Genomic DNA, 16,308 nt, shown 5'->3' on the forward strand with positions numbered 1-16,308 from the left:
CTTACGGAGAAAATAGCTTATGCGGGGATAAGTCTATTGAACTCTGGATTGTGAAAACAAACTGGTGCTTCTAACTACTTCATTTGCTTGTAGGTAGCTTAGGAACTAAAAGCAAGAATTCAAACTCAAGAACTATCTCATGACCCACTCCAAATGGCTTGGAGTCCGAAACTGTGAAAAAATGCACATTTTGAGGAGCAAGATATTCACATGGTCTTAAATATCTTAATATAGTATCTTAAGTATCTTCTTAAATATCATATAATGTTCCATTAATTACAAGAGAGGGGGGGGAAAAAAACCTGGAGCAATTTGACAACAGCATGACCAAATTATCAGAAACCACATCACGTATGAGGGTGAGATGAGAGGCAGCCTGACAAGGGCACATCATCGTCTGGCAGTTTTCTGGCCAACAATGCAAAACTCCATATAACTGTGAAGAAGTAGCAGACAAAGACAAAGTGAGAAAAGTTCTATTTGGCAGAAAAAAACCCAGGTATGTGGGGAAGAACGTTATTCTTCAAAAAATGTCAGCATCAAAAAGACAAGAGTAGGATTCAGGAAATTTTCCAGATTAAAAGAGTCCAAAGTGAGAACTAGAAACAAAAGTTTACCCTACAGCACATCTTGGAACCTACATGGGTGGTGGGGAATGCTATATGGGATGTCAGATCAAGTGACAACATTGAAATATGGATAACAGGCTAGATGAAAGTACTTACATTGATGTAAACATATTAAGCTGATAACAGTACTGGGATTATGTAAGAACATCCCTATCCCACTGAAGTGTTTAAGGCTAAAGCGGACACAGTATGTGGAACTTACCCTCAATGGTTCAGGGCCAAAAAACAGAGATGGGAGAGAAGGAGGAGAGAGAAAAGGGGTACACATAATGACACTGAAATCCTAACAAAGATAAAGGTAAATAGCATATGGGTATTTTTATTTTTTCAACTTCTAAAGTTTGAAATTATTTTTCAAAAAATTCGTGATATATACTAACACACAAGCATCCTTGACAGAGAAACAGGAAAAAGAGACCTACCTGACAATGGTATAAAACAAAGTTCCTGAAAAGATTACCCTTACTTCAGTGTGAACAACCTCACTAGTCTGACACCCCCATGGAGGAAGACCTATTTGCTCATGTGCATCTCTGGCCCCTCCCCAGTGTCTGACACACAGCTGGCCTTGAAATGTTAAATAAATGAACGAATTATGACTAAAGACTATAGACATCTATGAAAGAATTTAACAATAGAGGAAGAGGATCATTCTTCAAGTTACTGAGTGAATAAGCCTTCCTATGAAAAACTCCAGGATAATTCCTTGGGGACTTAATTTAGACATTACAGCAGACACCTTACAGGCATCAACTCAGTAAAGCCAACACCCCTGTGAAGTAAGTTCTAGTAACATTCTCTACAAGGAAAAGAACGGCTTAAGGAAGTCAAATAATTTGCCAAAGATCCTGTATTTGGTAACTGGAATAGTGGAGATCTCACTCCACAGCCTAGTCTTTTACCAATATTATATACCTCGACAGAACAGAATTTTTAAAAAAACACTACCCAGTTGTATTCTTGGCAATGTTATACATATTCAGTCACTGCAAAAGAGCACAGCAGACTATGACAGAGAGCAAGACTAAAGATAAAAGAAAACGTCAAGAAATAAACTCAGAATTCTGAAGACATTTTCCCAAGATAACAAATTAAAAGCAGGAAACAAAGTTATCTAGATGTTAAACATTATTTAAGAGACTGTGTAGATGGCAAGTATTTAAAAAAAAAAAAAGCAAAAGCAATGTTAACCAGCACTTCTTTAGACCTTTTTGGGGGGCCTGCCTAGAGACTGACAGCGGTCGGCATGTTCCAGGCAACACTAATTACAGTAGAACCAAATCAGAGATGACCTGTAAGCAAATTCAAAGAACTGACAAAAACACAGATCCCAAAGCCCTTCAGTAGAAAAAAGGATTACAGGTAAGTGAACAACAACAACAAGCGTAAGATTTTTCTTATGTGACACCACAAACTGGGAAAACGGGGGGGGTCCCCACAGCCTAAAAAAGAAAAAGTTGTAAAACAAAATGATACCAAACCAAGTTCTCATTGTAGTCTAAAGACAACAGTCTTTTTCAGGTATCTAGGAGTTCGGAAAAACTACTATTCCTTAATGGAACATGACCAAGAACCCAAAAACCTGGGAATTAAATAAGATCGGAACTTATATAGAAAATACTTTTTTTTCTTTTTTTTGCAAGGAAAAAGTGAGAAGGTTTACAGTCTCAGTTGATTTCAAACAAAGAGAAAAAAAAAGAAAAGGAAATTGCTCATTTCTCCATTTTCACTGGCAAGTGGGGGAAGAAAATATTAATACTTTCAACATCTATAACTTAACATTCACAAAATAAGATTCTTAATTGCAAGTCACTGCAGAAAATAAAAGGAACAGAAACACAGAAAGGAAATCAAAAGAACTAATTTGTCTTAAAATATCCAAGCATTTTTCAATTGCAACCATTAATCTAAATAGTTAATGCTAATAAATAAGTAAATAAACAAATAGTTAATGCTATTAAGCCTTTCAAAAAAAAAAATTAAAACGACACAGAAAGATCCAAAATAAGAAAGATGTGAATATATCACATTCAGCTGGTAACCCAAAGCCCTATGAGGCCATATTGTCGGACAAACAAAAACAGATGGCTACCCCCCCCATCCGCCCCGGAAAGGCATTACACAATGGAGTAGCTTTACACTAATAAAAACTCAAAAGCACAACATATCAACACTGACCTGACTTACCTGCTAAATAACAATAAAAAATATTAGTATGGTTTACAAAAGAAAAAGTAAAACACAAGGAGAAACAGGAAAATTGCAGTGGTCAATTTCTTGTACATCCTAATACCTTGCAGAATTTAGCGGGTCAAAAAATAAAAAGGACTTCAACACAAATATTACACGTTAAAGACACTACTCCAAGTATCAAAATATTTGTGAAAAAGAAAATAATTGGGTTAAATACACTTAGAGAAGTTAACATGCTTAAGCACAACTTAAAAACCAAAAGATACAGTGATTAGGTCAGATGCACACAGAGATAGTTACAAATACAACGTTGCAGCCAAAGCTATAATCAAAGGTAAATTTATAGTCTTAAAAATATACTTTTTTCCTCAAGAAAGTAAGAAAAACTAATTACGAATTCAACTTCCTATTTCAGAGAAGAAAAAAGTCAAGTCAAGGTGCGTGGAGGAGATGGAAGCACAGACGCACAAGACTGCCGACCCCGGATTCTCCTGCCGCCGCCAGGAACCACGAGACACCGCGCTGAGCTGGCGCCGGCCCGCGGGCGGGAAGGAACCGGAACCGCAGGGAGGCTGGCGGCAGCAGCACCTGGCCCGCCCGCAGGCCCCGCCTTCCCGGAGCCACACCTGAGCGTGGCGGCTGCAGGCCCCGCCTCCCCGGAGCCACACCTGAGCGCGGTGTCCGCAGACCCCGCCTCCCCGGAGCCACACCTGAGCGCGGTGTCCGCCAGCTCGCGCTCCCTGGCAGAAGCCCCCGCCCCTGCAGACCCCACCCTCCGGCCGCGACCGCGCCGAACTCCCCGCCCGCCGCCCCAGAACCAGGCGAGCGCCGCGAGTTCCAGGTGCCCCGCAGTCGGGGTGGCGGAGCATCCGCACAGGTGCTCGGCTCCCTCCACGTCTCCTTCCACCCCGTCACCCGCACCCCACCCTCGGGGTCCTCCAGGGGAGCTCGCCCGCCCTTTCCAGGACCTTCCTAGCACAGCAAACCACCCGCACCCCGACTCGGCCAGCGCTTCCCTCCCGCCTTCCAGCTTCTGGAGGAAGCCTCGGGCGGGCCCCACCTCATGCCTGCAATCCCAGCAGCCCAGGAAGCGTCCACCTGGAGGCTGACCCCTGCCCCTGGGCTCCAGGGACCATTTCAGGCACCCCACTCCACCCCACCCCTCTGACGCCCCCCGCCAAGTCCCCAGAAGGGCGATGCACAGGTAACAGGAGCGCGTTTCGGTGCGGGGGGCGGGGAGAGGACGCAGAGATCACTGATGCAGTCTGTTTTCTGAAAAGTAAGTTTCCACAGAAATGCTAACATAAAAAAAAATTAAATTCTAACCGACCTCCAAGGGTACCACAGCGCAGATTTTAATATCCGCATTTTGCATCTGTATTTATGTCAGTCCCAAGTGCCGTCAAGGGTGTACAAAAGATGCAAGATTTCACACTAAAATTATTGTAAAAAGATGGACGGCACAGGGAACGATGCAGCCTCCACGGGGCCAGCGGAGGATGCTTGATACACATCGACTGACAACAGTTAAAGGGCAAGCAACATACCAGTAACTTAAAGTGAGGAACTAATGTTCCGTATTTTAGGAATAACTGGATTGATTCCCCCATTTCGTACAGATTTCAGTCTACCACGATGGTGCACTCGTGACCAAAAACTGTACTTAACTGAGTTACACTTCATTACATCTAACGTCGAAGGACTGCTTGCTGGCACTTTGAGGTCTGATTATTCTGAACTAGCAACAAGGTCATGGCATTATCGATACTATTTTTATACAAATACAGAAGGCAGTCTCTGCACGGGCATTATTAAAGCCGAAGGAAGAGCTTACGCACTGAACTAGACCTGAGAAAATACCGTTCTATTAAGCCCAATCTTGGTAATTTAGTCTCAAAGAAAAACTGTGTCAGCTGAAATTACTAATTACTTTGTAAATTCTGTTTAGTTTTATTTTTTAAAAGTCCGTGTAATTATTGAAGATAAAAGAGCTTATGTCAAGTTTCATGTCTGTTCTATAAAATTTAGATATTAAAAACAAAACACAACCAGCTCAACCTAGGGGGTGTACAGAGACAGCCTATGAATCGAGAGGCTTTATATCTACATCCTAATGCAAAAAGAAAATTTGATCAAGAAATATTTCTTAATTAATCTAAAGAGAAAAGCTGGGGCACCTGAGTGGTTCAGGTCATGATCCCAGGGTCCTGGGATTGAGCCCCTCATTGGGCTCCCTGCTTGGGGGGAAGCCTGCTTCTCCCCCCATGTCCCCCTACCCTGCTTGTGTTCCCTCTCTCGACATTATCTCTGTCAAATAAATAAAATCTTTAATGATAATAATAAATAGAAAAGCCCTGCTACTCAGTATAGTATGACAGCATAGGGAGAGAGCATCATATATAGGATAAAACACTGTAAGACAGGAAACATGAGTTTTAGAGTTTTAGTCCTTTTTCTGCTTTTACAAATAAGGAAACATGGACAATTAACCACTAGGGCCTCACCTGCCCTCGTCTAGAATTTACCAGTTTGCCACACAGATTTCAAAGGAAGCTCATCAACTACTTTTATGATGGACCCATCCTAGAGAACATGTAAAGGAAAGTCACAGGAAATAGTCTGTAAACATCTTCCAAACAGGAAAAAACATTAGTTTTATTCAGTTGAAAATTAAAGATAAGTCTGTTTTATTCTTCTACTTTCACTTTAAGAGTTTAAATACTCTCTGCTTCCAGGGACGAATACTTCTAAAATATGGTCCTGTTCAGCTGGTGATGTGCTAATAACTCTGCCCAGTAGGTAAAGCTGTCAGCTGACCCACAGGGTTGGGAGATACGGATGACAGAGCCTCAGTAAATTCCTCGGGAAGCGTGAAGACACCAGCATAGAACAACACAAGGTCATAAAGATGCAAATAACAAAATAGATGGAAGAAGGGAGAATCACTGACTAATATCCAGAAAAAATTAAAAGTAACTGAAAATACATCTTAAAAGTGTCACACCAACAGAAAGACTGATATCGTAAGCAATGAAAAAATGGAAGAATGTCTACACACCTCTCTCAAAACCAAGAGAATCTTTAAACAGCGTCTATAAAATAACTAAGTAAATAATCACTAAAACTACCACGGGGTGGGGGGGGACAATATACATATGCATATATAATGATTCTAGATATTTAATACAAGTGTATTTATACACACAAAAATGTGATGTACATACAAAATCACTACATAATCACCAAAATGTATTGTATTTTAGTTCTGGGTTTTTCATTAATGGATTTTAAAACTACTGCTCTGTGTTTGGGCATCCTCATGGAGCCACTACATTTCCGAGAGCTTCTCAGAAAATGAAAGATAAATCATTCAAAACCAGTTTCTAAGCCATGAAGCACCATACATATGTTACCATGTTCATAACAGCATTTTTCATAATAGCTTAAAATTGTAAATGACCAAATGTTCACCAACAAGTTATCTAATGAACAATTTGTGGTACGGCCACTACTGGGCAATGAAAAGCAATCACCAATGGTATGCACAAAAATATGGCTGATTTTCAAAATAATCATCCTGAGTTTAAAAAGCTAGGGCCCCCTGCAAAACGAGTATATACTATATGATGTCATTTATATGAAACTCTAGAAAATGCAAATTAATTGATGGTGAGTGAAAGCAGACTGCCTGGAAGACAAGGCGGGGAGGTGGGAATGGGTGAACAGTTGGAAAAGAGGGGTTCCCAAAGAGCACCATGGAACTTTCAGGGGTGATGAATTTGGTCATTATCTCGAAGGTGATGATGGTTTCATAAATGTACACGTGTCAAATTAAATTACAAACTTTAAATACCTGCACTTTACTGGATATCAATTATACATCAACAAAGCTGTTTTTTAAAAAGTTGATAATGTATAGATTTGAATAGGTATCCGATTTGTCTGCTCTATATAAAAAGAATACAGGTGATATTTTTTTAAGAAAAATAAACAACTTACTTTGCATTTCCAGCCATTGGTTGGTACTGATTTCATAACTGGTTGAAGACAAAAAGTATGATACCCTTTGTCACACGTATCACACACTAGCATCTTGCTATCTTCTCCCGATTGTCTAAAAAATAAGATAGCATTAATGATGCCTTATCTTTAAACTTATGTTTATAACATAAGTAATCATGAGAAGAATCAATCCTAGGAACTGCCCAGTTCATCAATACCTCAGTGTCTGTTTTGTCTATGCCCAGATAATGACAGAGGTGACCCCCTAAACGATGAGACAGACATCCTACTATGGTCCCTGCAGGATTATCCTTACTGAATGCTCACCTATGGTGAACCTGCTTTAGCCAGGTTAGGATTCCTGCAAAGAAGGAGGGGTAAGGCAAGATGAAGGACTCTGACCTTTACTTTTTAAATATCTCCGTAAACATCCTTTCTAGGGGAAGGAGCTATAACTGACAGGTGACGCTGCATGGGAAGGAACAAATCTTGTCATCAGGAATTGGAAAGACACTGTCATAAAAAGAGGACCGACTCTGGCATCAGACCTGTATCTGTATTCAGACTGCTGTTTATCTAGCTGTGTGATTCCTGAACAAAATAAGCTTAGTCCTCTTGGTTTCAGGAATAAAATGTGAACAATAAAGACACTGAGAATTAAATATAATTCTGGCTGAAGAGCTCAGAATATCCCGTAAACATTAGTGCTAAATAAACAGGTATAAGAATCATCTTGTAATAGTTATTAAGAACTGTAGTCAAAAACCTAAACTCTTTACCTGAACACTCCCATGCCCCAAAGATTGGGCCCTGGCCTACGGCACGAGCTCTGCCCTGATTCCTGGCTATGGACCACTCTCAGAGACTAAGAATTTAACTCAAGAGGAGGGAAAGAAACACTGGGGCGTGCAAGAAGAAGAGTGAGAGGACCCTGAGTCACTCCTGGGGACAGACAGAAGGAAAAAGGAAGATGGGTCGTTGGCCTCCAGTTCTTTCTTACTCAGTTTAACCAATTCTATATATAAAATTGCATGTTTTCTCTCTTTAGGTACATGGAAAGATCTTAGAGGAAAAGCAATTTTTCTTCAAGTTCTCTTACTCCTTCCCAAGAAAGTAGGCACCAGATATAAGCTACCAAATAAATGTTCACTGGCATTTTAATTTTTGCCAAAATATAAAAGCACATCGTCCTACTTATCCCACATAATTGCAAGATGTTGACACTTACTGTTATCAAATTAAATTACAAATAAAACAGACTAATCATGGCAGTGGTGGGCATAATTTCTCCTGTTAGAAAAGTCCTCAGCTTGTACACAATTTGAAGACTGCTCTAGATGCAGATAACTTCCCCAAATTATCATGCTAATTTAGCAGGAGGAAAAAAAAAATCACAGAAAAGATTGGAGAAATAACCAAAGGATGGAATACAACAAATAGGAAAGGATAACCCTACTGCAACGTGTATGTGCTGTATGAAAACTGTACTTCTTTTCAGGACTGTGGTGACTAGGATCAACTGAAGGTATATGTAGGTATATAGATAGATACAGGGGTTTGTTCCTGGTTTTTTTTTTAAAGTAGTCTTAGCATAAATTGTTCTTCCTGGAATGGAAATTCAAACATGTCACTGATCCTTTCACTCACTCTCATAACTACCTTCCAGAACTAGAGGTGTATTTTCCTATTAAATCTCCCCCCCAGTCTCAAACATAGTCGTTTTATTTTCTAATGCTCATTTCTTCTAAATTGTTAGTATCATTCATTTAAAGTGTTTGGCAAATTGAAATTTACTTTCTAGGTAACCAGAGGTATTTAAAATTATTAAAATTAGTTTTTGTTTAGACTTGTTTCAAAATAGTGTTAATAAATACCTAGTAATTGTTTAAAACATGCCTAAGTCAGTGGGAATGAATACAGCTGCAGAATGAACAATCTTCATCATATAACACAAACCTTCAGAACCTAAGAATAGGGTCTCTCTTAATCTCGATACACACCTTTGAGTTGAAATTAAAACTTACTTGCAGTTCTGGCACACTTTGCACTCAGGACATTGCCAACCTGCACGTTTTAACGGAGTAACCGCTATATCCAGGCACATTCCATGATAGTGCTGACCACAAGTAGTACAAAAGAACTGATCTAAGAGGTCTCCCGGGCTGTCGCACACTGCACAGTTTGCATCTTCCTTTGCTATAATTAACAGTAAAACAATGAAATTGTTGTATAAGAGTTTAAAATTTTTCTGACTTTACAATGTAAAAATCACTTGCAGGGAATTTGCATGGTAAATCTTTCAGACACTTGAGGTTACCCACATTGAGCTGATATCCAATGAGAAGAAAGTCTCAGTAAAACCACTGTTACGTATTTAACCTACAATTTATTACAGTAAGTTTAATCATATAGTTTTGCGTATTTGTGCCTACATCTACCTAAGACCATAAGCAGTTCTTACTAATTTTGTACCCTGGTACCAGTGATGACGCTGGGCACCTAGTTAATGCTCCATGTAGACTTGCTGAAAAGAACCAAACAGGAAAATATCAACTGAGAAATGCCTTGAGGTGCAAAAGTAACCATTTTACTTGGATGTTAAATAGATTTTAAAATTAACAATGTAAGTCGAGACAAAATTAAAAAATGTTAAGATCAATTAAATTAAATGCTTCTTAAGCATAAACACACTAACTTTAACTCAGATCAAATAAATTTTTTAATACTAGAAAACACCGTATGAAGGAGAACATTAAAGATGGGAACTACATATTCGTACACAAATACAAAACTTCATACACTAATTCTATAGTCATCTGTATTAACTGCCAGCTTGTAAAAAGGTATTAAAATCGACATAATTATGGATATCATCTATCCCTAAATGTAGACTAAAAAAATAGCACTTTTTAAGTTCTTTTACCATCTAAAACAAAGAATAAATGTAAGAATAAACTGCCTTGCCAAGTACACAGTTGAACTCATATTACAATAAGAAAAATAATGTGTTCTAAATCATACCAATTTGATGATACATGTATGTCTATATCGGACACTTATGTTCTCAATGGTTTGATTAGCTGATTATCTAAAGACTGTTTTAAATTGTATATATGAACCTTTTTTTCTAATTTTTGAAGGTTTGATCAGTTCTCTCTGGCTATAAGCCTTTCTACCTTCCTTTTTCCTCAATCAAGCATCTTGAAACAGACCAATAATCTATTCCTTTTACGTGGCAAACCGGTTTTACAGGCCGAAGAATTTCTGACAAACTTTTTGTTTTCATTTTAACGAAAACCATTTGCAGTTCGAGGACAGTACAAACCACGTTCTAGGATCCCTGGGGGCTGCACACCCCCATTCACCGGGCACTGCCTTCATGAGGCTACCAGTGATCTACGAAATCCAAAGTTACTTTTTTGACCTTATCTTATCTGCTTGTCGCAGCATTTCCATTCCTATCCACTCCCACAGGACAGTTCCCCTTACCTTGGCTTCTGTGATGGCAGCTTTCTCCTGATTTCTCCCTAGGTCTCCCATGCCTCCCTCTCACACTCCTCTGTTGGCTTGTGTATCCCTACAATTCTTCTAAGGGCTGGAGTGCCTTGGGATTTCGTCCTGTTCCTTCTTTTATAATTTCACAAGGTTCCCCTCTGTGATCACACCAGCTCCCATGTTATAAAATACCACCATGATTCCCAAATCCGTATCACCCGCCCCAAACTTAAACTACAAGATGTTATGTTCAAGTCTCACGGGACCTCAACAGGCAGATGTTCTAAAAAATACTCAAAACTCACTACCTCTAAAATAAAACATTTTTAAAATCTAAACCTCTCCCTTTTTCTCAACCAGCTGGGTAAAGTATCACTACGACTCCTCCTTGACCCAACACATCCAGCCAGACACCAATTCTTAGTGGGTCAACTTCCTCTATATCCTTTTTCCTTCTATTTGCACAGTTCAGTTCAGTCCACTCTGCCTTGGTAGTTATACTATCTTCTAAATGGAATTCCTGCTTATGGATCTGACCTCTCCCTGATCATCATCTACACATTTAGGGCAAGTTTTCAAAATTGTGAATCTGTTATGCCCTGCTTCAATTAAAAGTTTACCTATACCTCCTTTTTCACTCTAAACGAAAACAAGATCAAGATTTTCTAGTGTAAGGGAAAGAAGCGGGAGGAAGCCCTCACCCCTTTCCAACGGAATCTCAGGACCACTCACTGTTCCTGGTGATAGCAAGCGGTCTGCAATGCACACGACACACTGTTCAGTGCTGTGTGCTCACATACACTGCTCCCCACCACTTGAAATGCTGTTCCTTTGCGGTGCTGGGCCCTGAGCTCCTTCCAAAGAGGCCTTCAAACCTCTCTGCTCACACACAGCCCTGAATATCCCAACGTTACCACACCTAAAGATCCACCCAGTTGAAGATCTTTCCCCATATACTGAGAGCACACTGTGACACAATCAAGTAATCACACCAGAACAGTTGGAACCTTAAAGGGTAGGGGCCTTGTCTTTTTCAACTTTGTATCCTCAATTTCCTAGCACAAATCAAGTCTTATTAAATATATCTTACATGAAGAACTTCTAAAATCACTTTGAAATGACTCTTTGATCGGCACTTAAAATAAGTCATTAATTTAAAAATGGAAATGTCATAAATTAGTTCATTTTTGATAGAAATGACACATTAGGGTGAATTTTTTTTAATACTAAAAGAGAGTGCCAGTATTTACTCAAGCTATGTACAATAAAACCTATTCCCTTGTTTTTGCCTATCCTCAAAATTTACAGAAATGGAAGCAAATACAGCGCTCTGATTATCAGGTCCTCAGTTCGTCTTTCCTTGTAATTTGCAGGGAACACCGTCTAAAGGCTTCTGTGAAACCTTCCAGAGTTTACTGTTCCGCTACTTAACCTGCCACAGCAGCTACTAGTCATGTGTGGCTACTGGGCAACTGAAATGTGTTTGTCCAAAATGGCACGCACCGTACAATATAAAGTGCATCCCAGATTCTAAAGACTCACTATGGAAAAATAACGTCAAACATCTCAAAAATTTTATTGCTTACATGTTGTAATACTAATATTTTGGACATACTGAAATATATATATTCTTAAATTAATTATTATTTTTTAAAGTTTTCAACATGACCACTAGAAAGATCTGCTCAATTTGCTCACATCACATTTTGTTCCACAGCACTATTTTATACAGCAAAGCCCGTTCTACAATAAGGTCACTGTGTCTAGGATCACTCCTTCCTCCATGATAGTTTGCACCAATTCCTTAATGGCAATGCTGTCATGTTGGTCGATTAGGATGGATGGATCACTGGTAATAAGTTAAACGAAGAAAAACATCCACCTGATACACTCAGTCTAAAAACACCTATGCATTATGTAAAAATAATAATGGAAAAAAAGCACTACATCAAGAAATGAGGTTGGTTCCAACCATTTCCCCAATCAGGAAGAAGATCTAGAAATACCAAAACAGCCTTTTGCAGGTCACGGAAAAATGGTATGACCAGATGGCTTAAGTGTCGTGTCAGAAAGCAGCACTTGGACATATACATACATAAATGCCCCATAGACGCATGAAGTTTGAAGCAATAATCAAACAGGGAAGGGAAATTTTTCTTTAAGCAGCTGAAAAGGCAGAAGAGACCGAGGGAAAGACTGAAGCTAAAGCCAAGTTAAGAGAAGTCAGGAGCCAAGTCCAGGTCCGTCCGGCTCTGCAGACCATGCTCTCTACTCCCCGAAATGTGCTCCCACTGGCAGGGCAGGTGCGCTGGAGAGTGTCCGCACAGGCACAAAGTAAGCAGGAGAGCGCCCGCAGAGGCAGAGAGTGAGGAAGCTGCATGGCGGAGGGGGAGCGAGAACAGAGGGAGAAACAGAAGATCAGCTGTGGACAAGGTCACACCCTGTGACCGCTGTGACCAGAGAAGAGACCGAGGAACAGACACAACACGGAGCCTAAACGAGAAGGCGCCGTGTCAGAGACACCTGGTCACGCAGGAAGGTGGGACTACTGAACGCGACAAAAGTGCAACTGCCACCGGACCGCACCCACACAGCCCCGTCACTGCCACGCACGACCCAACACCTGCCAGCTCGGCTCCCGCTACCGGCAGAACACGGCACAGCATCACACGGGATCCACAGCAAGAAACACGAGTCACGGATGCTGTCCGGAGAGGCTGGCCCACAGAGCAGGCAGAAGCAGCTCAGAGACCGACAGGATTTAGGGTAAGAGAAAAGCAGCTGGACTCGGTATCAAGAGATACAAAGACGACCACGAAAATGAAGTGAGAGAAGTTAAGGTCGAGTGATGAAAGTCAATGCGCTGGGGACAAGGAGGGCATGAGGAGATCCGGCACGCCCACATTCGAGCCTTCAAAAACTCCTCCCTGAAGACAGAGTATCTTGTACACAAGGCCTAGGTGCTCTAGTCTTTGTTTGCTCGGATGCTGTCTCTTCTGCCTACCTAGGAGACTATATTCCAGGCACAGTGACGAGCTGTCATTTCACAGTTCTGCCAGGCCCATTCCTCAAGACCTGTAGAGCAGTTGTTCACTCGTTCTGAAATGTTCTTCCCTCTGATCTCGTGTGGTGGGCTCCCTGCCATTTGGCTTTCCCTGAGAGGGAAAATACTGCGTGGATGTGGCTATGTCTCTGGGATGGCAGTTGGTGTACAATCCCTAGACAAGGTTAGTGCGTACCGCATCATCATGAAAATACTGATGAAGCCAGGACCAGCACTGACCTATGACAAAGCACCCAAAATTGTTTTCTGATGAGTCTTGGCCTTGCTCATAGGTTCTCTCCTTGCTCAGGTTTCTAATGAGGTCCATTTTCCTCTTCAACTTTCATAAAAAGATGTCAATCCAACTCTTAGTCCAGCTAACTATCAAGCATATTGCTCTATGCTTAGCCAGCGGCATAAAGTATTACGTTCCATGTATATGGATATACTGAGTCTTAGATAAAAGAGCTAGAATAGCTACCACTTTGTAAAGCAATTCATATATGCAAAGTCAAATGCTCCATGGTTTCCATTAATTATTATTTAACCGTCATAGTAACACTGGTGTTTAAGCCCCAATTTTTGAAAATACTAAGTACCTTGTGCTATGACACACAATTAGGATAGCTGAAAATACTTATGAAAGATTTTATGAAGACTATTGCATAATATTGTAAATTACTACAATACATTCTACCTACAATATTCTCTACACCCTTGGATTAAGACAGATGGTCAGAAAGCTGTGCTTAGAGACTGCACTGGCTAAGATCCTCAAGGAATAGAATTTACTTAACTGGGCTTTGGTTTCATGTAAGAAATTGCCCTGTGAGATTTGTTTTGCTACACTGTATAATGTATATACAGTCCCAGTATCAAGTCAAATCTTTTGACATTACTATGAATCAGGTCACTGTTGACATTCCCTTCTTTGTGTTGACTGCTGGAGAACTCTGGAGCCAAAAATTTATTTTCCAAAATGCCAGTGTCACTATTATCTTCATACTTATACTATCCTTATTTTCCCATGACCAAATTTCCTTGTGTATTTATAGTTTAATCCTGCTAGTCACATATTTTATGAGTCTCCATAAATCTATTTTGGAACATGGCACAGTGCCAATAGTTTCAGTGTATCTCTGAGTCGTGTGTGGCAGCACAGAGCTCTCACTGTACAGCTGGTGAGTGACAGCAGCGCATCTCCCCGCAGTCCTTACACTTCCTGACTTCACACCATGTTTATTATGGTCTCTAACATTCACTGAGGTGTACCCTCTTAGAACACAGTCTGCAGTATACAGAAGGATGGCCATTAACTAACAAACATCTAATGTTAGAAATGTGGTCACAGAAAACTCTGTATGTTGTTTACTGAGGTCTGAAGCATGACTGAGTACAAAACACGGAATTAAACTCAGATTCTTGAACACAAATGTAGTTGTTTTGTTTGATTGGCAAAGTGCATTATACCACCCGGCGTATAATCAACTCTGATGACCGACATCGCAGCTGGGGCACCTATGTGAGGTGATTCACCCCTGAGGCCTGAAATGACACCCGTGACAGCCGCTGTGCATCAGTGTTTTTCTCCCAGACTTACGTATGTAACCACAAACATATTTTAAACTTTAAATCCCTTATTCGCCCAAATACAGTCTGACATTTTAGTTTGCCCTACCTGTAATTTCTGTCTGTATAGTGATTAAGGACATGGTTATACATGTAAACAAAAATAATTTTAACTGAAGATGAAATTATGAGACTGAGATTATACAATCTAACTGTATTTGAGGCTATTTAAGTCTGAGGTAGCTATATTTATGTTTCACAGAGCTGGAAAAGATTTTTTTAAAAAGCTTTCATCAATACTGCTAAGACACAGATAAAAGCTAACACTAATTTAACTAACAGGTTACACACAAAAAGACTGAATAAAGCATCGCAGAGATTTCACAATGAGTCTGGAAATTCAATTTACTAGGGGGGGAAATCCCAAAGCATACATGCTCATTGGAAATCCATATACTAAGAAAAAGGCAAGATCTCTGTTTAACAATAAAGATGGGCAAGAATTATAATTTTCTGTATAACAAATTTCAAACATTTAAATATTTTCACGTAATTATAAAATATTGTTTGGAAAAGAAAGGAAAAAAGCACAACTGAGGATTATAGGTAACCAAGATAGATAAATCAAGAAGAAACATTAACAGAGATTTCTATTATGACTATCAGGGCTATACAATTACCACGAATTTCGAAAGCGTTTGCTGATCCTATTAATGTACATCCTGAAATAACACTTGAATGAATCATCATCTAATTCTCTAAGTGGTGGTTTTTTGTGTAGAAGACACTGAATACCATTTGACTTTTTAAATGACTTTACAGTACATATTAAAATACTTTATACTCAGTATTTCTTTCTACAGTGGTTTAGGAAAAATTTTAATAAGAATGTAAAACATGCAAACTATCTTTGAAATTTTGAGGAAATACCTTTGGTATTTAACTTCGATGTTACTGGTGATAACAGACTCCCCCAAGGATCTCTGGCAAAGACCCCTTAGATTACCAAGGTTATATAATACTACCTTTTAATACAAGCAAAATAATATTTAGGGAAATTACAACATCAGTCATTTGAAGTAAGTACACTGACAAATGTTTAAAAAGTAGATCTACAGTAAACTTACATCTCTCAGGAGCTTGGTCGATGTGCTCTGGACACAGAAGGAAGAAGTTCCGAAAGTCCTGAAAGGTCCCGGCTCCCGCAGCACAAGGATAATGGTACGTCTGGGTGCATTTCTCTTCACAGCATTTGATAGTGGCTCCAAGGTGCTTACAAAATGCACATCGCTGAAAGGGGGCAAACGGGAAAGAAATCTCTTTTTAAAACCTGGAAAAGGAGCGCTCAAATGTGGAGCTAGGAAGGTATTTAAAAAA

The 16,308-nt window shown here is 39.9% G+C and overlaps 1 protein-coding gene across 10 annotated transcripts in view; it reads right to left on the bottom strand.

The window, feature by feature from the left end:
* The window catches only part of LOC111154508 (lysine methyltransferase 2C), a 267,678-nt gene that overhangs the window by 105,466 nt on the left and 145,904 nt on the right, over positions 1–16,308 (bottom strand). For all 10 annotated transcript variants that reach the window (XM_022514139.1, XM_022514140.1, XM_022514145.1 and 7 more), the window contains exons 7-9: positions 16,059–16,221; positions 8,849–9,020; positions 6,822–6,936 (exon numbers count right to left, since the gene is read on the bottom strand). In XM_022514139.1, coding sequence (XP_022369847.1) covers positions 6,822–6,936; positions 8,849–9,020; positions 16,059–16,221 — 450 coding nt within the window. The remainder of the gene's footprint in view (positions 1–6,821; positions 6,937–8,848; positions 9,021–16,058; positions 16,222–16,308) is intronic.

Source organism: Enhydra lutris, unplaced genomic scaffold (assembly GCF_002288905.1).
Source record: "Enhydra lutris kenyoni isolate GAN:26980312 unplaced genomic scaffold, ASM228890v2 scaffoldscaffold37, whole genome shotgun sequence".
In the NCBI taxonomy this organism is placed as follows: Eukaryota; Metazoa; Chordata; class Mammalia; order Carnivora; family Mustelidae; genus Enhydra; species Enhydra lutris.